Raw genomic sequence first — 22,698 nt, 5'->3', positions numbered from 1 at the left:
GTGAACATAGCCGAATCTTTATTCCCCTTATATAAAACAATCTTCTCACAAGCGGATCAGCCATACTCGATACATCTATGGTTGGGAGGCTGATCCTCTTACTCTTATCGGCTACCAATATAACCAATCTTCCTCCAGAGATAACAAGTACTTGTTTAGGCCAGTTTGATTGATTTGGTATAGCTAGATGACGATCAGTCCGATATATCTGATCCACCCTCAGATCTTCCAGCAATGGTCAGCTGTTTGTCAAATTGTTCCTTTGTTATTTTCCCCCTTTTAAGCTTTTTCAGCAGCCTGGTATCACGCAGGAGCTCATTCACATCTTCATCATCTATGTCAGAATCCTGAAAGACACATCAGCCACTTTACTATCCAGTTCCCTGCTGCAATTTCTACAGTAGTATTAGCATGTAATGTATAAAGAAAACCATGCATATAGATATATCTATATATGTGAAACCATTCTATTACCTCCTCATGTTTTCTTTTTAGAGCATTTTTCTTCTTCTTTTCTTTTTTGACTTTCTGCTTTGACCAGGCTTTATTTTTTGCAAAGTTTTTTCTGTATTCGCCCTCGGGTTTCTGCTTTTTCTCCTGCAGCATCTTCTGTCTTTGCTTTTCTCTGTTTTTATCTTTGTAAGGAATAGTGTCTGTATCGATGGTAGTGGAAACAAAGTCTGAAAAATCCTTTCCTCTCAGTTCTGGCATTCGGGGCATTTTAAGCAGAGCAAAACCACGCGCAAGAGTTGTGAAGTCCAAATCTAATCAAATAAAACAAAGAATCAGAAAAGAAACAATAAAGCCCTGATTCATCAAGACCGAAGGTTTTTTTGCCGGTCTTGATGAGTGAACGTGCTGGGAGTCAGACTCCCTGCACTCATGAAGAGGCGCGTATATGTTAAGGAATCAGGAGTGTCTGATAAGTGGAGAGCACCTAGCCAAATCTTACTCTAGTCACTGACTGGAGTAAGATATCGGGTGTAGAAGACACTGCAGCTTGTCATGAATTAGCCAAACTGTGGCATCATACTCTGTCCTGCTCTAACTGTGGCATTTTCACTCCATTCTCTCCCAGCTCCTCCAAAATGGTTAAAGGTTACATTTCTCCTTCGCCACATTGGGGGACACAGGACCATGGGTGTTATGCTGCTGTCACTAGGAGGCTGACACTAAATTGAGACAAAAAAGTTAGTTCCTCCCCTGCAGTATACACCCTCATGCTGGCTTCCAGAGACCCAGTTCAAGCTTAGTGTCCGTAGGAGGCACACTGGATTTAACCTTTTTTACTGGACGAAGGGGCGACGGAACCTTTCAAGGCTCCGATCTCCCCGAATCAACAGGCGAGCACGGGAGTTTTACCTCTTCGTATCCTCTCCTGCGACGTGGGATGCCACAGCCTGAGCTGACATTTGGGGCGACGGGCCTTTTCAAGGGCACCGATCTCCCCCCTGCTTCACAGACGAGCACTGGAGTGTCACCTCCAGTATCCTCTTCTGCAGCCAGGCCTTATTGCCGGACATCTGCCCTGCCCGCCAGGTCTCACCCTTGGTTGTTCAGAGGCACGTTTCCACTGTGGCGTCCGTGCAGCCCCCACTGCATCACCACTGAAAAAGCGGATGATGGAAGGAGGCGGACGGTTCCTCTCCACCCCCCTTTCATGGGGATGGTGGATGGAGGCTCCCCTAACCCTGCACCGTCCTATCTACCTTGGAGCTGGTACAGAGGAGATCCGAGTTTCTCAGGCCCCCCCCCTCTTAGGGGTAAGTGCATGTAGGGGTCGTGTTTTAGGGAGGGCTCCATGGCGATATGGGCTCCGCGGCGTCCTTTCCAGGCGGTCCGCGGGTGCGTGCCGGGCGAAGCCGAAAATTTAGTCCCCGGCTTCGGCCTAGTACAGGCCGCACCTCGATAGGCTCCGCCCACACTCGCGTCATTCGTGCGGCTCCGCCCCCGGTCCTGGCGCTTCTCGCTCCTTGCGAGACTACCCCACGAACTCTTGGCGGCCATCTTCCTCTGCACAGCAGCGCCGGCCGGCTTCTCCCACAATGTCCAGCAGCTCCGGAGGTTGTTTTCCTTCCATATCCATTTGAGGGGCACAGGACCTGGGTAAGGAGACGACGCTTAGCGCTTCCCTGCAGCGTTACCCCTCAGCTTCCACCAGCAGCCTTTTTTCTCTCTTTGGGGTACAACATGTCGCAGTCAAGGGGTAAAAAGACCACTAAGGTGCACACCACCTTTTTTACTGCATGTACCACCTGCCAGGCTCCTCACCCTCGGCCTCAAAGTTCCCCTCTCTGCCCTGCCTGTGATATCCAATGTGCCCAGGAGCCCTCCGCCGTTACCGACCCCAATGTATCTAGCCCTCCTCAGTGGGCCGCGTCTCTGTCACAATCCATGGCTTCGTTGGCCAAAGCGATTGAATCCCTTCATGACCCCTCTGGGGAACAGGGCACTCTTTTTCATGGGTTAAGAGATCCCTCTATATCAGGGGAAGCGTCGGCCAGCAGGGGCCGCTCTCACCGCAAGGAGGCACGGTCATCCAAAAAACGGATCCGCACTACCTCTCCTGAGCATTCACCACGCCATTCAGCCTCTGGTAGCTCCACTTTTCGCTCATCCTCTCCAGGGGCTCGTAGCGATCACGACTCTGAGTATGAGTCTGACGCATCCTTAGATCCGGATGCTCCGGAGTTTAGATCTACTGTTGACTCCCTCATCGAGGCAGTCAATCATGCGCTAAAAGTGGACGATGACCCTAATTCTGCTCTGGACCATTCAGTCTCCTTTACGAGAACCAAGCGTCCCCATAAGGTGTTCGCCTCTCACCCAGATTTCCTGGATATAGTCCGGCGACACAGGGAGCGAACGGATAAGCGTTTTACGGGCAAAAAGGCCCTGGAATCGAAGGATCCCTTTTCCGCAGATCTTGTTAAAGATTGGACGGAATCTCCACTAGTAGATCCTCCGGTATCACGCTTGGCTACCAAGACGCTCTTATCCGTACCTGATGGTGCTTCAATTAAAAATCACACAGAACGCCAGCTAGATTCCCTAGCTCGCTCAGTGTACGAGGCCTCAGGTTCATCCCTATCTCCTTCCTTCGCAGCGGCTTGGGTCGCCAAAGCGATGGTTTTCTAAGCAGATGCCCTGGCAAAATCCATTCAGGAACAGGATCTCCCCTCTGAGGCGGCAGACCTTGCCAAACAAATTGCCATGGCTGGAGATTATGTGATGTACGAGTCTTTAGACGCAGCGGACTGTGCGGCTACTGCGGCTTCAAACGCCATCACCATAAGGAGAGCTATTTGGCTTAGAGAGTGGCGCGCAGATTCCTCCTCAAAGAAGTCTCTGATTTCCCTTCCTTTTCAGAGCGGACGCCTCTTTGGAGAAAAAGTTAGACCAGCTTATTTCCGACGCTACAGGTGGGAAGAGAAAGTTCCTCCCACAACAAAGGCCAAAAACTGCTTTTCAGCGCCAACAGTTTTTTCGCTTTTGGCCCTTTCGCAGTAGCCCATTCTGGTCCAACTCCGCAGCCTCGTCCAGGTCAGAACGATCTCCACGCACAGAGAGACTCCTGGCCTTCATACCGGCCGAATCAGTCCTGGCGAGGAAAACCTAGACAACCCAGAACCAGAGGGTCCAGGCCTGCCAGATTCCCTTCACAATGACTCGGGGACTCTCCCAGTCGACACCTCCAAAGTAGGCGGACGTCTGCTTCTCTTTTAACAAGTCTGGCTTTCCGTCGTCCACGACGAATGGGTCAGAGATTTTGTGTCTTCTGGTTACAAAACAGAATTCTCCGCCCCTCCTCCAGCAAGGTTTTTCCCCTCTCGTCTCCCAAGTTCGGGGGCTCAATCTCGCGCACTTCATCGCGCCATCAAATCCCTCCGCCAAAACGGGGTCATTGTTCCGGTACCAGAACACCAGAGGTTCAGAGGTTTTTACTCGAACCTCTTCGTCGTTCCAAAAAAGGAAGGAACGGTGCGCCCTATTTTGGACCTAAAGCTCCTAAACAAGTACGTAAAGGTTCGGCACTTCAGGATGGAGTCACTCCGGTCAGTCATCTCCTCAATGGAGACAGGCGAATTCCTAGCATCAGTAGACATCAAAGATGCTTATCTCCATATCCCAATCTTCCCGCCACATCAAAAGTTCCTCCGCTTCGCCATCCAAGAGGACCACTTTCAATTCACGGCCTTACCCTTCGGCCTCGCCACTGCGCACAGGGCATTCACAAAAGTCATGGCGGCGGTCATGGCCATTCTTCACTCCCGAGGAGTGGTCGTTTTGCCATACTTGGACGACCTCCTGATAAAGGGTCCGTCTTATCAGGCCTGTGAAGCAAGCGTCCGCATTACCTTGGATTCTCTTTCGCGCCTGGGCTGGTTAATCAACTTGGACAAGCCCTCCCCCGTTCCTGCCCGACGGATCTCCTTCCTAGGCATGATCCTGGACACGTCAAAGGGACTGGTCTTGCTCCCTCGGTCCAAGGCCCAAGAGCTTCAACAGGGAGTTCGGACGCTCTGCATTCCGCACCCGCGGTCCATTCGGTTTGCCATGAGGATCCTGGGGAAAATGGTGGCCGCAATAGAAGCAGTTCCCTTCGCTCAGCTCCATCTCCGCCCCTTACAACAGGCTCTGCTGGACAATTGGGACAGGAGTCCCTTATCCCTCGATCGGCCATGTCCTCTGTCCCCACGGATCAGGCAAGCCCTGACATGGTGGACTCTAAGATCATCTCTCCTCCAGGGGAGGTCTTTTCTCCCGATCCGCTGGCTGGTGGTAACTACTGACGCCAGTCTCCTCGGTTGGGGAGCGGTGTTTCGCCACCACACTGCCCAGGGGATTTGGACAATTCGGGAGTCGAGACTTCCCATAAACATTTTGGAGATTCGAGCGATCAGACTTGCTCTGAAACGCTTTCACTTCCTGCTCGCGGGTGACCCAGTTCGAATCCAATTGGACGTCACAGCGGTGGCGTACATAAACATCAGGGGGGTACCCGCAGCAGGGCGGCGTTGCAGGAGGTCTCCCACATTCTCCGTTGGGCCGAGGCCAACCACTCCACCATTTCCGCAGTGCACATTCCAGGCGTCGAGAACTGGGCGGCGGATTTTCTCAGCCGTCAGGGTCTCGCCTCGGGGGAGTGGGAACTCCATCCGGAGGTTTTCCAGCAGATTTGCCTTCGCTGGGGGACTCCGGACGTGGATCTGATGGCGTCCAGAATGAACGCCAAAGTTCCCAACTTCATAGCATGTTCTCGGGATCCCCCAGGGATGGATGCACTGATATCCCCGTGGCATCAGTTCCAACTCCCGTACGTGTTTCCTCCGCTTCCCTTACTGCCGAAGGTGATCCGAAAAATCAAGACGGAGGGGGTTCCGGTGATTCTTGTCGCCCCGGATTGGCCACGTCTCGCATGGTACGCGGAGCTCGTTCAACTCGTATCCGACGTCCCCTGGCGGTTACCAGACCGTCCAGACCTGCTTCGCCAAGGGCCGATCTACCACCAGAGGTCAAGGGCCCTACGTTTAACGGCATGGCTGTTGAAACCTGGATTCTAACTCAAGCTGGTTTCTCCCAGCAGGTCATACCCACCATGATAAGCGCTCGTAAAGCGTCTTCCGCTTGCATCTATCACCGCACCTGGAAAACCTTCTTCTCATGGTGCAGGCTCCGAGGTCGCCCTCTGCTTGTTTTCTCAATCCCTACCATTTTGGATTTTCTACAGTCCGGCCTGGATTCCGGCCGGGCGCTCAGTTCCCTGAAAGGTCAGATCTCAGCGTTATCTGTGTTGTTCCAACGTAAGATCGCTGCCAACTTGCAAGTCAGGACCTTCATTCAAGGGGTCTCCCACGTGGTACCCCCCTACAGAATGCCTTTAGAGACCTGGGATCTCAATTTGGTTCTGGGCGTGCTTCAGGAAACCCCGTTCGAACCTCTGTAGGATGTCCCGCTATCTGTCCTCTCCTGGAAGGTCGCCTTCCTTGTGGCGGTAACATCTATCAGACGGGTCTCGGAGTTGGCCGCACTATCCTGCCGGGCGCCGTTTCTTTCCTTTCACCAGGATAAAGTAGTCCTACGCCCATCTCCGGTTTCCTCTTTTCACCTTAACGAAGATATCATTCTTCCCTCCTTCTGCCCACAGCCAAAACATAGGGTCGAAAAAGCCCTGCACACCCTGGACGTGGTACGGGCCCTCAGGAGGTACATTTCTAGGACTGCTCCCTTCCGCAGATCGGACTCCCTCTTTGTCCTCCCGGAGGGTCACAGAAAGGGTTCTGCCGCGTCTAAGGCCACAATAGCCAGATGGATCCGTTCTACAATTTAAGAGTCCTATCGGGTCAGGGGCAGGCCTATCCCGGCTGGGATTAGAGCACACTCCACTCGGTCGATGGGTGCTTCCTGGGCCATCCGGCACCAGGCAACGGCGGAGCAGGTTTACAAGGCCGCAACGTGGTCGAGCCTGCATACTTTCACAAGACACTACAATGTCCACATTCAATCCTCTACGGATGCGGCCCTTGGCAGACGTATTCTGCAAGCAGCTGTCGCGCATTTATAGTCAGATGGTACACTGAGTTATTTGGTTGTATTGTTTCCCACCCAGGGACTGCTTTGGGACGTCCCATGGTCCTGTGTCCCCCAATGTGGCGAAGGAGAAATAGGGATTTTTGGGTACTCACCGTAAAATCCTTTTCTTCGAGCCACTCATTGGGGGACACAGCACTCACCCTGTTAGCCTTTCGGCTCGTTACCTTTTTGGTTCTTGACTTTTTCTGACATGTTATACTCTAATGTTATGTAATATATTGTTATTAATCTCCTACTGCTTTTGCACTGAACTGGGTCTCTGGAAGCCAGCATGAGGGTGTATACTGCAGGGGAGGAGCTAACTTTTTGTCTCAACTTACTGTCAAGCCTCCTAGTGACAGCAGCATAACACCCATGGTCCTGTGTCCCCCAATGAGTGGCTCGGAGAAAAGGATTTTACGGTGAGTACACAAAAATCCCTATTTTTGCACAACTCCAAGTTGTGGCAAAATTTTGCACCTTTTCAGAGGAATTTATTCCAGAATTCTGTTGAAATTGCACTGATTATTGGGGCACTGATTTCTCATTACTATCAGAAGTGCGTAATATTACACAAGAACATTTCACGATAAAGATAAAAAAAAAAAAAGCCTTGAGATGACTACTTAGGGATACATATACACACACATATATGCATATTTATAATGAATACTGAGCATACATACCTTTGACTCTGAAAATTAAATTGCATTCATGTTTGGCATAAGCCTGTACATAAGACACGAAGGCTTTCATGCCTTTTTCAAACATTGCCCGATCTCTTTCTGCCATAGTTCGCAATTTTGGTAGATGGTCCATTGTACATTTGAAGTCAACCATTTCTTGTAAAGGGCACTAATGATTGGGAAATTACAAAAATTAGTAACTACCGAAAGTAAGAACATCTGACTGATCATATACAGCCACAAGATAAGACACCATAATGTGCAGAATGGTCTTGCGACCAGGGATGGACTGGGGACAAAAGTTCCCTGTTCTGACAATAAATGTAAAGTCACAGCTTTGGGATCCACAGGACTCTAGTAGTTAAGCCGGATTATAAACTGGTATACGTGCAAAGTGTAAGAGCATGTTCACATTGGCCTTTTTACAGAAAAAAAACGAAGAAAAAAAAAAAAAAGCGCATATCTTACAATAAGTAAATAAATACTAATGGTAAATGTAAATAACATAGGGCACTTAGTTAACGGTATGTTGATCAACACATAAAAGCTATCCCACCACGACAAGGTGTACCCACCGGGACGGTCCAAAACTGTCCAGTATTAAAACCTTACTATGTGTCATGTGACGTCAATGTGGATAATGGCAGAGTGGGAGAGGGCTCCGACTTAGACATCCAACCGTGGGAAGCTATACAGATGAAATACTTATCCCAGATAGAGGGGCCCAAGAGCCCTGTTTGTACAAAGTACAAGAGATTACAGAAAAAAAAAAAACCTGAGCCGGACTATAAGCTGGTATACATTCAAAGTGGCCAGCGTGAATGTGCTCTTACACTTTGAATGTATACCAACTTATAGTCTGGCTCAGGTATTTGGTTTTGCTGTAATATCTTGTACTTTGTACAAATGGGGAGCGGACCCTCTTTCTGGGCTACGTATTTCATCTGGATAGCTTTCCATGGATGGGTGTCTTAAGTCGGGGCCCTCTCCCACTCCGCCCTTATTCACATTGACATCATGACACATGGTAAGGTTTTAATACTAAACAGGTTAGGACCGTCCTGATGGGTACACCTTGTCATGGTGGAATGGCTTTTATGTTTTTTCCATCAAAATAATGTTACCCAAGTACCCTGTGTTATTTACATGTACCATTACTTTTTACTTGCTGTAGGGTACATGTTAATTTTGTTTTTTCTTGGATTGCTTGTGGATTGTTTTTACAACTCTAGTAGTTGTCACAAGAGGAAGTATACACACACATATTTATTTACTGCGAGTGAAAAAAAATATTTACCTTTTGATTTATTGAGAGAAAATTGACATATGATTCTTCCATAGGAAGCAAAAATACAAGTGCATTGCCATGATTACCAATTCTTGCAGTACGGCCGCATCGATGCACAAAAGCACTGAAAGAAAAATAACTAACATAAATAAGGGAGAGAAAATGGCCAGAACTTTAGTGGAAAACTGTATATTGGAGACACAATCTAAAAAGACCCTGTCTAGGTAAAGTGTGTAGTCACAAAGAGAAGAATGCCAATACCTATAAAATAAGACACAGGCGTGCACACCCAGGGGTGGCAAATAATATGGGTGCTACCCACTGATGCCCAAAGCAGATAACTATTCTACAGTATGACAGAAGAGGACATCTGGGAGTTATCCCTGTTGTAGACTTGCAATGCATAGAACAATTCCTATGAATCATTATTTAAACACATTTATTCAGCTGGCAGATTCATTATATTGTTCCATAAAATTATTATTAAACATTCAGTAACAGTAACAAAAAAATAAAAGAAGAAATCTCATACTACAAAATAGAAATATTAGTGACAAGTCTTCAACTGTAAAAATGGCTAACACTGCTCACCTGGCACTGCTGGGGGGGTCATACTGCAAAACCCAGTCTACTTCTGGGATGTCAATACCTCTCGCCATCACATCAGTACACACCAAAATTCCACTGTAACCAATGAGACACATTCTTTAAAAAGGTTTTCTTTTGTTTGTTTTCTTTGTCATAAATGTTTTTTTTTTTTTTTTTTTAATCAAGCACTTTTTAAATGTAGTACACTCTGACACAAACTTCAGACAGATACCAAAATTACAAAGCAGATTGATACATTTTCATTTAACATGAACTAGCCCCTTTACCCAATACACCCCCCCCAAACCCCATCCCAATATCCTTTATTATCAAACTGGTACATCTCCTCTTGATAAATTTATACACCGCTTTACAAAAGCTCAGCCGCACAAGTACAATTTCTGCAGAGGTAATTAATCGACTCCCAACCTACTCTGCAACAGCTCGACAGACGCCACACCCGGACAATCCATTTATCCGCCCCACACATTTTCAAATTTCGTATGTTGACCTCTTTTAATGTAACATAAATGTATTTTTACAACTGCATTTCTTTAAAAATGTTGTTCCCTTTGACTTTTATAGTCTGTGTTGTAATGTCTATTGCTGGCTGCAGAATGAGTTATCTGAAAATCCATCAGTAAGCTCACTGACAGTCTTACAGGAGAGTTTGTATATCATTTATGTCTTTTTTTAGGCACCTCTTAACTGATTTATGACTACAGACAACATCAAAGTCGACTGTGGGTGAAAAAATTCAAATAGTTTCAATAATGGGTTTCAAGAAAGCTCTATTGTAAAAATGTTTTTTTGCTTCCAAAAAATGCTTTTAAAGAAAAAATTAAAAAAACCTCTTCCCCAAGATTGATAACCCCTTTAATGTTCAGGTAATGCCAAACAAACTACTGCAAAATCTTGAACGTCATATCAGATGTTGCAGTGCATGGTCTTTGATATTAGATGGTGACACTACAGGACCTTCTTCCATCCGTGAACACTATATGAACCAACAAGATGCCATCTTTACAGTTTTCTCACCTTTCAAGCTTCCTAAATTCTGTGAAAATCCTGTTACGCTTGTGTTTCATTTTTCCATGAATGCTCATTACATTCACATTTTTCACAAAAGTTTCTAATGCTTTCCCATAGTATTCCACACAGGCACAGGTACTGCGTATAAAAGCAGACAATGGCATTGTAATAACAGAACAAAAAAGCAGACTCTTGGTCAAGACTTCACCCACAATTAGTCATTACCTGAAAAACACAAGATGTTTCTCCTGCTTGTGCTGACGTAAGAAACTCACAAGGTAGTTGAACTTTTCATCTGTTTTGCAAACCTATTAAAAACAAAATAGTTGGGAGAAACGATTTATATTTATTAGCCCCTCTCAAATAATTCAAATGGCAACCTGTGCTAGTCACAAGTCAGGACAGGCTGCAGTCTGTGCAGGACAGGCTCCAGTGAACTGTGTCTCAGCTGACAAGAGGAGCTGTTTCATAAGCACACATATCTCCATGAGCTGAGGAGAAGGACTGTGACATCAGAAAAAATAATTCTCTTTGGCTGACTGGGCACAAAGTTTTTTCTCCAGCCTCAATCACAGCCGCTCTCCTCATGGAGGAATCTGTGCATACGATAAAGCTCCTCTGTCAGTTGAGACAGGTCCTGGGAGCTGTATTTCTTCATAATGCAAATTGTCCTGACACATGATTAGGATGGACTGATAGTTGAATTACTTGACAGGGGCATTTAATTGCATTCTTGGAGAACCCATTTAAGGCCCCGCCTTTATCTCTTACGTAATATTAAAAAAGTATGTGTATCATAAATATTTATGATATCCATAGAACAACTACTGTCAATTGCACCCTTAGTCCCAGGTCTTTCCTTTGAATGTATCTTTAGTGCTTTTCCTGCATTTTTCCATGAAAAGAATCAAAACACTGCACTGTACAGTACTAGCAAAGTGAAGGAGATATCTGAACTCTCATGCACACGCTGCTTATTTTTTTACCTTGCAGAATTGAACCATCAAAGTATTTTTTTTTTAATCTGCAGGAGATCACTTCAAGTGAACGGGAAAAAAAACGCACGTACAAATGCATATTTTTTCATTCATTTAACCATTCGAGTGTAACAATAAACATTTAGAGAAAATGCGATCATTATAGATCTCGTATAGATTAATGCACACAAGCATTTGCATTTCTCGGAAAGTAGTATAACCCACTTACCATCCCCCCCACTATCCCAACGAACCCCTCTTCCCTCTCTGGGGCACAGCAAAACACCTACTGAGCTAATATTAAAGTATTAGTAAATTGAAAACGACATCCCTCGATAACTCCTCAACCTGGGGCATCTAATAAAGTTGCCACATTTAATTTAACTGTTGCTCCCCTTTTAATATATACCTCTTTCCAACAGTATTGTGTTTTTTTAAACAGAGGGTTATTTCATCTATTGACGGAGGATCTTTTGCCAACCATTGCTTGGCTATGGACTCCCTAACTTGGTAGAATATTTTGGTTATGGCCAGTTGAATTAGGGCCGAACCTTACTATTCTCTAACAAAGCCCAGAATGCATGTCTTAGGACTGAGTGGAACTTTGGAGGCCATAATCTTCAGAGACTAATTTCCGACACTGTCCCATAATTCAGCCAATTGGGGACAGGACCCCCATTAAGTCCACTCCTTCCTACATTCTGAACACACCATCCTTTCTAAGGCCCCTCTTACATAACACCTTGGGGGTCCTATACACTATGCACTAAAAAGAACAGATCTTCTCTGGGCCGTATTAATCGAGATCTTTCCTGTCAATTCAAGGATGTCCTCCCACTCCTTCATAGAAATGTTTGCCACATCTCTTTCCCACCTAGCTTTAGCTAAGGTCATAGAGTCCCCCAGAAATTTCAGCAACAGAGAATTGTATAGTAGTGAAATCAACCCCCAAGTGGCAACACTCTGCTGCAAGTACTCAATGTGTACACATAACCTTAGAAAGGTTTCCCCACCAATAACATTAATCATATATGCTCCGGATAGCAACTAAACCTAAAAAAATGCTTTTCCCACCAAGAACAAATCCAGGATACATAATTCTACTGTGTAATGAAGTGAAGAAGTTCCTGAATCTCACGGTAAAGTTTCTGAATTTAGACTTACAAGATGAACGAGCTCCTTATTTACAGATTAAAACAATGTACAGCAAATCACATAGTTATTGGAGATTAACATAGTATATATAATCTCCTAGTTTACGCTCCTCAGTCATGTTAGTCAGGAATGACACCGATTATCATTTACCAAATAATAATTGTGAAGTCGCGCAGGTGTTTTCTGGGTGCTGGTGGCGGCCACCCCTTTCTCCTTCACAGTGATCCGCACTGGATTCCGTAGCCCAGCTCGCACCAGGTTCTCCACCTCCTGCGTTTGGGTGGCAGAGAACAGACCAGTCCTCCTTTGCTTGGGCAGAAAGCCTAATATGGTGTTTATGCTACAAATGAGAAAGAAAACATTGTGTAGGCATAAAGACTAAAGGGAGTGAAGCATGTGCCGGTAAGTAATCGTTACGTGGCAATCAACAGTGGAGAATGTTCAAATATTTATTATCAAACTCGCACACACATGCTGTCCAGATCCTACTGTGAGATAGGGCCATGCAAATCACCAGTCAGGCTTGGTTTAGAGGGATGGTCAGCAAAGAATGACTGTTCAAACCAAGCACAGGCTCATGGTGCACCCTTGGTGTGGCCAAGTATTAAGTGCAGCTTCCCACTTGCTTGTTTTCCATCTATCTCTGCACTTTTCTGGAGCCATCAAACCAGAGCTGTCAATCAAAAAAGATGGGGGGGGGGGTGAATAAAGGGAAAACAAACAGGTGGGAAGGTGTAGTTAAATATTTGGCCATGCCATGGTTTGGGCAGTCATATGCTACAAGGAGAACATTAGAGGGGTATTCCCATCTCCAAGATCCCATCCCAATATGTAGTTGGTGTAACAGGAATATTAGTATTAGAGTCCTCCAATTAGAAATGTAGTATAGTTTTTCAGATTCGCTATGTCTCTTTCTTCATGCGCAGGCATTGGAGGACCTTAGGCATTCACGGTTATGACCACTAGCAACTAGGTAACTATCACTATATCACTGGTTGTAACCATGGATACCCAAGTTCCTCCAATGCCTGCACATGAGGAAAAAGACATAGTAAATCAGAAGAACTATACTACATTCCTAATTGGAGGTATTTGCTGCTTATATTATTACACCTACTACATATATCCCCCCCCCTATAGCCGCTAGCTTTTAGTCATTGGGACAGGGCAAGGAGCAGTCACAGTCATCTCACAAAACAGTGAGTGCGGCTGTAATCACTCCCCAGCCTGCTCTGCACACACACAAACATACGCTGCCTACAGGCAATCACCGTATAGTTAGCCGTGACTGTAACTGCTCCCTGCACCGTTCCGATGAGTGACAGCGAGTGGCTGCAGGGGGAGAAGTTAATTTTCTCCTTGTAGACACGCTTCAAGTAGTGAAGGAAGGATTTTAATGCCATTTCTCTGAAGATTAACCCAGTATCAGTAGGTAATAGCAATTCTGGACATGAAATGTTCCCTGTAAATATATAACTTACTGTGTGTATACATAATGTAATTACATATATATATGTAAAGCTGTAGCACCTTGCTTCAAACCCCAAGTCCAGAAGTCTGTCTGCTTCATCCAAAATCAGGACATCCAAGGTCTTTACAGCAGTAACCAAATCCAGCCCATCTGCCTGCCTCCGAAACATATCTTCCAGCCTGCCTGGAGTGGCCACAATGATGTTTCCGCTGGTGACAACAAGGATAAATCAATGTGAATAGAAGAACTTCACAGCCATGGAAAGGCCAGACCGATTCACAGCAGAATTACAGAAATTGTGGGATAACTACGTCCCAATTTTTGTTTTTGATTCACTGAATAAATCTAGTTTTGCACAACAGTATATCATTTATGAGAAATGGCTTACAGATACATTCACTTTAATGGATAAACTTAAAAAAAAACACCTTTAGCTAATATCAAAAGAAATGTAAAGCACAAGAGAAAATACACAAAAACAAAAACGGGCTCTGTCACAAAGACATATAAGAGAGGCACTGAATAACACCGATATAGTATATACTGTCGAATATGTTAAAATAGTCCCAATTGTAAACTCCAAGATAGAGTATATAAATGGTATATGAAACAGAAGAGCTAAAATGCCCTATAGCACCCTACTTACATCCCAGCCTGACCGAGGAGTCAGTGGTGGGGTGGGTTAGGTGCTTGTAGCGGCATGACCCCATGACCACAAGTCTTAAATGTTACTCTCAGAAATTGAGAACGGCATTTAGGGGGGTCCCAATGGGGGTCCAATCACACAGCCATCATCTGCCAGACAGGTATGATGCCTTACATTAATGGCAGATGTCGGATAGGGTTTAACTATAATAATATAATAAAAATTCAATATTTCAGTCATTACCTTCCAGTTTCCATTTCTTACCGTTTTCACAGCCAGTAAAAAACAGAAAAGTGTTGAAAAACATCGTGCCGAAGTGCAACTTCATATATCAGCAGTCGCAGTATTCAGCATGGATACAATGTCGCCAATTAAAAAAATATATATTCAAGAAATTAAGTACCTTAATCTACACAAATGCAATAGTTTTCATTACTGCTGCCCTTGTTGAGTGTAACATAAAAATAATAGTAAAATAAATATGAGCAGAAAGCTAATAACTGCAACTGTGTGGATTTTAGTAAAAACAATGACAACAAATGATCTTCACAAACGAACTTCTTGCAGTCATTGCAAACAAATCTTGTCTTTTTGTCCTTTGATCAAGGACAAACATAGCACCGTTTGCGCTGTCCTGTAACACTGCTGGTGTCACTTGGAAGTGACTAGCCATTGTTTATTTACAATTATATTACAAAATCTGTGAATAAACAGAAAATATTTTAAAAAAAAATGTCAGACAATAAAGATACTATGGGGTCAGGAGAGTCCCAAACACAGAAAATTGAAAATAACTTTGAAACAAAATGGAAAAACAAATTCAAAATATCATCAACATGAGCAGAAATATGTTACTTGAAAATACATAGAAGGTCAATGTCTGAGATTGACCAGTTTTAGAAATATTTCAATTCATTGAGCGCTGGGGTCTGTATGACCCCATGGTTCCACAGCAGGGTTAAAATAGTTTGTTTATTAGGGATATTCAGGGTGAAACGTTCCGTTCAGCCCATCTTCATAATACAGAACACTGTCACTTACCCATGTTCTTTAAATTTCTTCACATCTTCCACGGGATTACTTCCACCAATAAGGATGATCTGACTGAAGGAGTTAACCCCCCCCCAAAAAAAAGTTAAAATCTAGATTGCACAATGCATCCTGTAGTGTTACTTTCTGTAATGTCTAAGCATATCATACAGACATCAAACTTACACATGTATCAAGCTACCAAATCGAACAGTAAACTAAAAATCTTTTCACCACCAAAAAATGACCAAAAGTAGACAAATCCCCTGCAAAAGGAAACGGTACCCGCAATCAGCTGTCTCTGGGAAAAGCACAATCCTAAAATATTTCCCTCCTGCTGTCTTTGCGGGGCAATGTAGGTTTATGTGGAGCCTACTCAAATGAAGCAATACATGGTCGCAATAAATCCACTCCAGCTAACAGGAGGCTTATAGCAAAGGACTTCTTTCTGACGTTTCATTTTTCTCTAACGAACCTAAAACTAAACTACCAACTAAACATTAAGGCTACGGTCACGCTAGCGTAGATTCTCTGGGGCGAGAAAATCGGATCGGTTATGTTAAAGACCAAACTCTGATCTGAGTGTCAGCTTAGTGTGATCCGATTCTCTTGGACGAGAGAATCATAGCATGGGTGAGGAGAAGATGGAGAACTAAATTTCTCTATCTTCTCCATTCTGCGAGTCCCTGGAAATCAGACTGCACTTGGATGTCATCTGAGTGCAATCCAATGGTTTCCATGCACCAATAGACTTGACTGGGTGCGCACCATCCGATTTGCACTTCACATTTTTCTCATAAAAAAAACAAAAAAAAAAAACGCTGATCTGCACTGCCCCATAGTATAGCATTGGGCCGAGTGCTATCCAATAAACATCAAATAGCACTCGTCCAATATATACGCTAGTGTGAGCGAGCCCTTAAAGTAAGCTGGAAACCGCTCGAGGACTGTGCAGACTAAAAAAATATTCCTGAAAATATTGAAATGGAGAATTAGGACTTACCAGAATTGCGGGAAATGTTTTGTGAAGTATGAAAGCACCTCATCAATCTGTACTGCAAGCTCCCGAGTTGGAGTAATGATTATTGCCCCAACCTAAGTGATAAAATACAAACATCAACCCCCTTATACAGTACTGTACAAAAAAATAAGTCTGACTTTATCAATAAAGAATATTCTTGCTAGATGCATAAAATGCAGTAAATAAAATAGTGTTTTGATTGGAAATGTACTTTTCTGTTGCAGAGATATTAGCTTGTAAAGTTTAGGTTATTATTTGTGTTACAGAGTAACTGGATGTTACCAGAGATTTGTCTCTGGGAGAGTGTTCTTCTTCCCCTGCATGAGGTTGACCAATCATAAACAGGCAGCATCATGCAGGGGAGAAAAGCACATGTTCCCTTTCATTGATCTCTGCAGCAGCTGTGTAGAAATATAGCAGAGCTAAGTTATGTAAAATTACAAACTTTTCCAGATCTCATCTTACAGCACTCAGTGTGTATGAGGGGTGAGAGCTGACAGCACTGCGATATAAGATATGGAAGGGTTTGTAACGATACATAACTCAGCTCTGCTGTATGTGTACACAGCAGATGCAGAAATGATTGAGGAGAGCGAGTTTTGTTTCTCCCATGGCTGCTTATGACTGGGAAGAAATACAAGACCCACAGACAAATCTCTGGTAACACCCAGTTTAACAGTAACAGAAATTAAAGGGAACCTGTCACCCCCAAAATCGAAGATGAGCTAAGCCCACCAGCATCAGGGGCTGCATTCTGGAATGCTGTAGATAAGCCCCCGATGTATCCTACAAGATGAGGAAAAGAGGTTAGATTATACTCACCTGGGTGGGCAGTCCGATCCGATGGGAGTCGCAGTCCGGTCCGATGGGAGTCGCAGTCCTGTCCGGGGCCTCCCATCTTCATAGGACGACGTCCTCTTCTTGTCTTCACGCTGCGGCTCCGGCGCAGGCATACTTTGCCCTGTTGAGGGCAGAGCAAAGTACTGCAGTGCGCAGGCGCTGGGCCTCTCTGATCTTTCCCGGCGCCTGCGCACTTTGCTCTGCCCTCAACAGAGCAGACAATGCACGCCTGCACCGGAGCCGCAGTGTGAAGACAAGAAGAGGACGTCATTGTAAGAAGATCGGAGGCCCCGGACCGGACCGCAACGCCCATCAGACCAGAACCGTACCGCAGAGGGAACGCCCCTGGGTGAGTATAATCTAACCTCTTTTTCTCATCTTTTAGGATACATTGGGGGCTTATCTACAGCATTCCAGAATGCTGTAGATAAGCCCCTGATGCTGGTGGGCTTAGCTCATCTTCGATTTTGGGGGTGACAGGTTCCCTTTAAATTATAAACTAAACTTTACAACTTAATATCTCTGCAATGGAAGGGACAAATTAAAAATACATTTTACTCAGCTCTGCAGCCACAATTCCATGATGTGGCCACATTATCCTTACATGCTCAAACAGGTGAAAGGTCCTCTTTGAATGGCCTGTGCCAATAACCCTGGAGGTGTTGATATTAAACCACTTCCACTGTGTTACAGTAATAATTACACTATATCATCCTATAGCTTTGAATAAGAGAAAAAAGAAAGGACAAAGAAGCATGTCACCATACTAACAATACTGAGACGTACATTAATATATATAAATATCCATACACACAACAGATGTAGTGTTAATAAAAAGACAAAAGAATGATACGTGTATATACACACACCCCAGGAAACTGCAAGATCAGTTATCTGCTCATAACCAAGTTTGGAAATATTAAAGGTTACATCACCATAACTAAATCTGAAGCTTCCACCATTCATCTAGCAACTTGTTATATCCTGATTATTGTTCAAACCTGTTTGCTAATGCAAGCCCTATTAAGGCCATAGCCATAGACTATAATGATGCTCACAGAATAAACGTGCGATCTGTTGCACATCATTTTCGGACGTGTACACCTAGTGGAGATGGACACCCAAACGCAGTCTATTACAGCTGGGTGTTTGCCTCCAGTAGGTGTACATGGTCGAAAATGCTGCAAGCCAGAGCGCACATTCGTTCTCTCGGCAGCATTATAGTATATGGCCCCGTCAGCAAATACGCTAGAATCCATTTTACGGTGGGTTCTGATGTAAGCCCAACAGAGCCACAGAACGGGTGCCTGAACACAGTGTGAAAGCACCCTTCGATGCCATGAAGGGGTATTTCCACTCCAGGCTCACTCTGTGAGCCAGAAAAGCTAAGAAGCAGCGGCTTTTGGCTTGCGGGACTTGGACCATGCATTTATTATATGGATGGCCAAGCATCTGAATAGCTGCAATGTGATACTACATGGTTGCTGCAGAGGACCCTGGCTGGCCATGACCTTCCCTGGCTAAATAATATTTGTTTTGCATGACATTTCAGGTGCTTCACCCAAGTATCTAAAAAAATAAATTTTATATTTGTTAAAAGCAAAACTGTATAAAAAAGACAATAAGGGAGAAGAGGAAACAACTCACAGGTCGGATCCTTATGTCTGACCATTTATAAGCACAGAATGGGAGGAGATAGCACACACGAGGAGAAGGTGAGATCTCAGCGTATGTGGAAGTCTTGTATTTATGAGAATGGCTATTGGGTCGGTATCTCCAGACTGCCAACGTTTCCATACTGCATCGTTGAAAGTGAGTTCATCATTTGCCATAATCCATAGATCCAACCCACTGACTACTTTTACCCAAGTCTTAGGAACTGGCAGTGTTTCCAGCTATTAGCTATATTCGGTTTAGTTGCCAGGAAATTATTTTATTTGCCGTGAACTAAATTGGAGAGCTGAAAATAATGTTACCTGATGTTTCTTCAGCTTCACTTCTCTTCTCAGGAGTATTTCTAACAATGGGATCACAAAGGCCAAGGTCTTCCCACTTCCTGTGATCTGTGACCAAGAATTGCATCAATCACAGAGAAATGACCGTCCCTCAGCTGTAAGGCACCAGTCACACTACAATGTATGAACACATCTGCATACGTGTGAGAGAACCTCAGATGACCATGCGGAATGTAATTAATAGTGAGCCATATGACCAAGGCATGCCATCGTTATGGGCTAGACCAGTAAGTGTCGGCTTTCTTTTTCTACTTTAGAGTAAGGAGCAATCTGCTGCACTTACCGCTACAGTAAATCACATACAATTCATTTTTTTTAATAATGTGAGTCAATGGACAATACAGACCACTGCATGCCCACACAATAGCAAACATCCGAGGCTTCCATCTAATGTATAACGTGGGAATACTCCGAACAAATCCCTCTGACGGACACCAGAAATTATAACCCGAGCCCTAGGTTGTAATAATGAGAAGATACTCACAGCTTCTGCAGCAATATCTTTATTGCTCATAAACAGAGGAATGGTTGCAGCCTGCAGGAAAGCAAAACACATTAGTGTCAGGGAGTCGGTCAAATCAGTGATAAAAGTTATTTGTGTTTTTATTTTTCTTTCATTCTTTCCAAGTGCAAAACGATGCTGGCAGTGTGTATAAGGGCAGTACTATGTTGGGGCGGTCTACGTGGGGCACTTTGGTAGCTTGTGCCTGATAGTGTTTATCGTGGGCATTACATGTAAGTCGGGCTCTTTTGGGGGTACTACGTATTAGGGAGCACTCAGCTAGTAGCATTGGGGCACTTTGCTGGTACAGTTTATAAGGGTACAGTGTGCCTACAGTGTGTAAGGGCAGGGGTGGGGGAATCACTCTGCAAACCGCGTTTATTGGTGGGGACTTCGACAACAGGGTTTATAGGGGAAGGGGAACTCTGACGACAACCAGCGATTATCGGGGGCGACAAACAAAAATGTTTACAGGGAAGGGGTGGATTTTAATGACATTTAACGGTGAGGAAGGAGATTTGGGACTCTTATTATTGGGGGCAGAGGGGACTATGATGATGACAGCGTTTATGGGGGGCAGACGGTTCTATTATGATGACAGCGTTTATGGGGGGCAGACGGTTCTATTATGATGACAGCGTTTATGGGGGGCAGACGGGACTATGATGATGACAGCGTTTATGGGGGGCAGAGGGGACTATGATGATGACGTTTATAGAGGAGCAGAGGAGACTCTGATGACAGCATTTATGGGGGGCAGAGAGGATAATGATGACAGCAATTATGGGGGGCAGAGGGGACTATGATGATGGCAGTGTTTATGGAGGGCAGAGGGGACTATGATGATGATGTTTATTGGGGGGGGCAGAGGGGACTCTGATGACAGCGTTTATGAGGGGTAGAGAGGATGATGACAGCATTTATGGGGGGCAGCGGGGACTATGATGATGGCAGTGTTTATGGGGGGGCAGAGGGGACTATGATGATGACAGCATTTATGGGGGGCAGAGGGGACTATGATGATGGCAGAGTTTATGGGGGGCAGAGGGGACTATGATGATGACAGCATTTATGGGGGGCAGAGGGGACTATGATGATAACAGTATTTATGGGGGGCAGATGGGAGTATGATGATGACAGCGTTTATGGGGGGGAAGAGATGATGATGACAGAGTTTATGGGGGGGGAAGAGATGATGATGACAGCATTTATGGGGGGAAGAGATGATGATGACAGTGTTTATTGGGGGAAGAGATGATGATGACAGTGTTTATTGGGGGAAGAGATGATGATGACAGTGTTTATTGGGGGCAGAGGGGATTATGATGATGATGACAGCATTTATGGGGGGGGGCAGAGGGGACTATGATGGCAGTGTTTATGGGGGCAGAGGAGACTATGATGGCAGTGTTTATGGGGGGCAGAGGAGACTATGATGGCAGTGTTTATGGGGGGCAGAGGGGACTATGATGATGACAGCGTTTATGGGGGCAGAGGGGACTATCATGGCAGTGTTTATGGGGGGCAGAGGAGACTATGATGGCAGTGTTTATGGGGGCAGAGGAGACTATGATGGCAGTGTTTATGGGGGGCAGAGGAGACTATGATGGCAGTGTTTATGGGGGGCAGAGGAGACTATGATGGCAGTGTTTATGGGGGCAGTGGAGACTATGATGGCAGTGTTTATGGGGGGCAGAGGAGACTATGATGGCAGTGTTTATGGGGGGCAGAGGAGACTATGATGGCAGTGTTTATGGGGGGTAGTGGAGACTATGATGGCAGTGTTTATGGGGGGCAGAGGAGACTATGATGGCAGTGTTTATGGGGGGCAGAGGAGACTATGATGGCAGTGTTTATGGAGGGGCAGAGGGGACTCTGGTGACAGTGTTTATGGGGGGCAGAGGGGACTATGATGGCAGTGTTTGTGGGGGTTGGGAGCACATGATCACCCCTGCTGTATACTGCCCTATAATGGGGGAGATGTGAGGAGACAGCGATGGTCTCTGCACTCCCAGGTAATGGAGACGAGAGGAGCCGCACAGACAGGCCGCACATGAGGATACCTGCACCGGAGTCATGTGAGTGAAGCGCAGCTCTCTCAGCGTCTGGCGGATCTCGTCATTCAGCTTCTCGGGTAAAGAATCCCAGGTCCCTTCTGTGACATTCTCCATCTTCCTGCCACTACAGCTGAGCTCACACGTGGGTGCAGTGCACCCGGCTAAGGCGTCCCCCGGGCAACCTGTGCACGAGAACAAGGTACCGGATACAAACACTGCTGAGTGGGAGAAAGGCATCAGCCGAATAAAAGGGAAAACAGAAGAAGTTCTGAGATGTTCCATTGTATACAGCATAGAGAGAGTCAACGCAGATGTATATAATAATGTAAAAAAAAATATTTTTGGAAATTGTTTTTTTTTTTTATTATTTTTTTATTCTTTACACTAAATAAATTGTTAAATGAATTCTTATCTTATTATTAGGGTTGTGGGGATACCAAGTATGTGTTGTTTTTTGTTTGCTTTGTTTTTATTTAAAGCATATACAATATGTTATTCTTTTTGCATTTTGCATTTTTATTATTTGTTTTCATATATTTTCTTTATACTATTTTTATTTGCTACATAAAAATGTAACTGTGTTAGTTAAATGTTCCCCAAAGTTAATAATCTGTAATGGAAATATTATCTTTATTTTGTTCACTTTTTCACTGTAACTGGGGCATCCATGAATAGGAACAGCAGCCGACAGTTATAGAAGTCGCGGCCCGTGATAATCCCTATCTGCTGAGACCCAGCAGCTTAAGGTACCTTCACACGAAACGACGCTGCAGCGATAGCGACAACGAAGCTGTTTGATCGCTGGGGAGCTGTCACAC

General features: G+C 44.9%; 1 protein-coding gene across 1 annotated transcript; it reads right to left on the bottom strand.

Annotated features, from left to right (window-relative positions):
- DDX55 (DEAD-box helicase 55) lies at positions 1 to 22,307 on the bottom strand. Its single transcript, XM_077293217.1, has 14 exons — positions 21,887 to 22,307; positions 19,806 to 19,856; positions 19,283 to 19,369; positions 16,449 to 16,540; positions 15,458 to 15,520; positions 13,830 to 13,979; positions 12,450 to 12,639; positions 10,393 to 10,475; positions 10,174 to 10,305; positions 9,139 to 9,231; positions 8,557 to 8,671; positions 7,260 to 7,428; positions 475 to 764; positions 1 to 347 (listed from the first exon to the last, which is right to left on the bottom strand). Exons 1-14 carry the CDS (start codon positions 22,172 to 22,174, stop codon positions 195 to 197), a joined length of 1,956 nt encoding a protein of 651 aa, XP_077149332.1. The 5' UTR covers positions 22,175 to 22,307; the 3' UTR covers positions 1 to 194.
- Positions 22,308 to 22,698: the final 391 nt, after the last annotated feature.

The sequence above is a fragment of the Ranitomeya variabilis genome, chromosome 1, assembly GCF_051348905.1.
Source record: "Ranitomeya variabilis isolate aRanVar5 chromosome 1, aRanVar5.hap1, whole genome shotgun sequence".
In the NCBI taxonomy this organism is placed as follows: domain Eukaryota; kingdom Metazoa; phylum Chordata; class Amphibia; order Anura; family Dendrobatidae; genus Ranitomeya; species Ranitomeya variabilis.
Note: the sequence above shows the minus strand (reverse complement) of the source record. Positions and strands in the feature narration are given on the sequence as shown.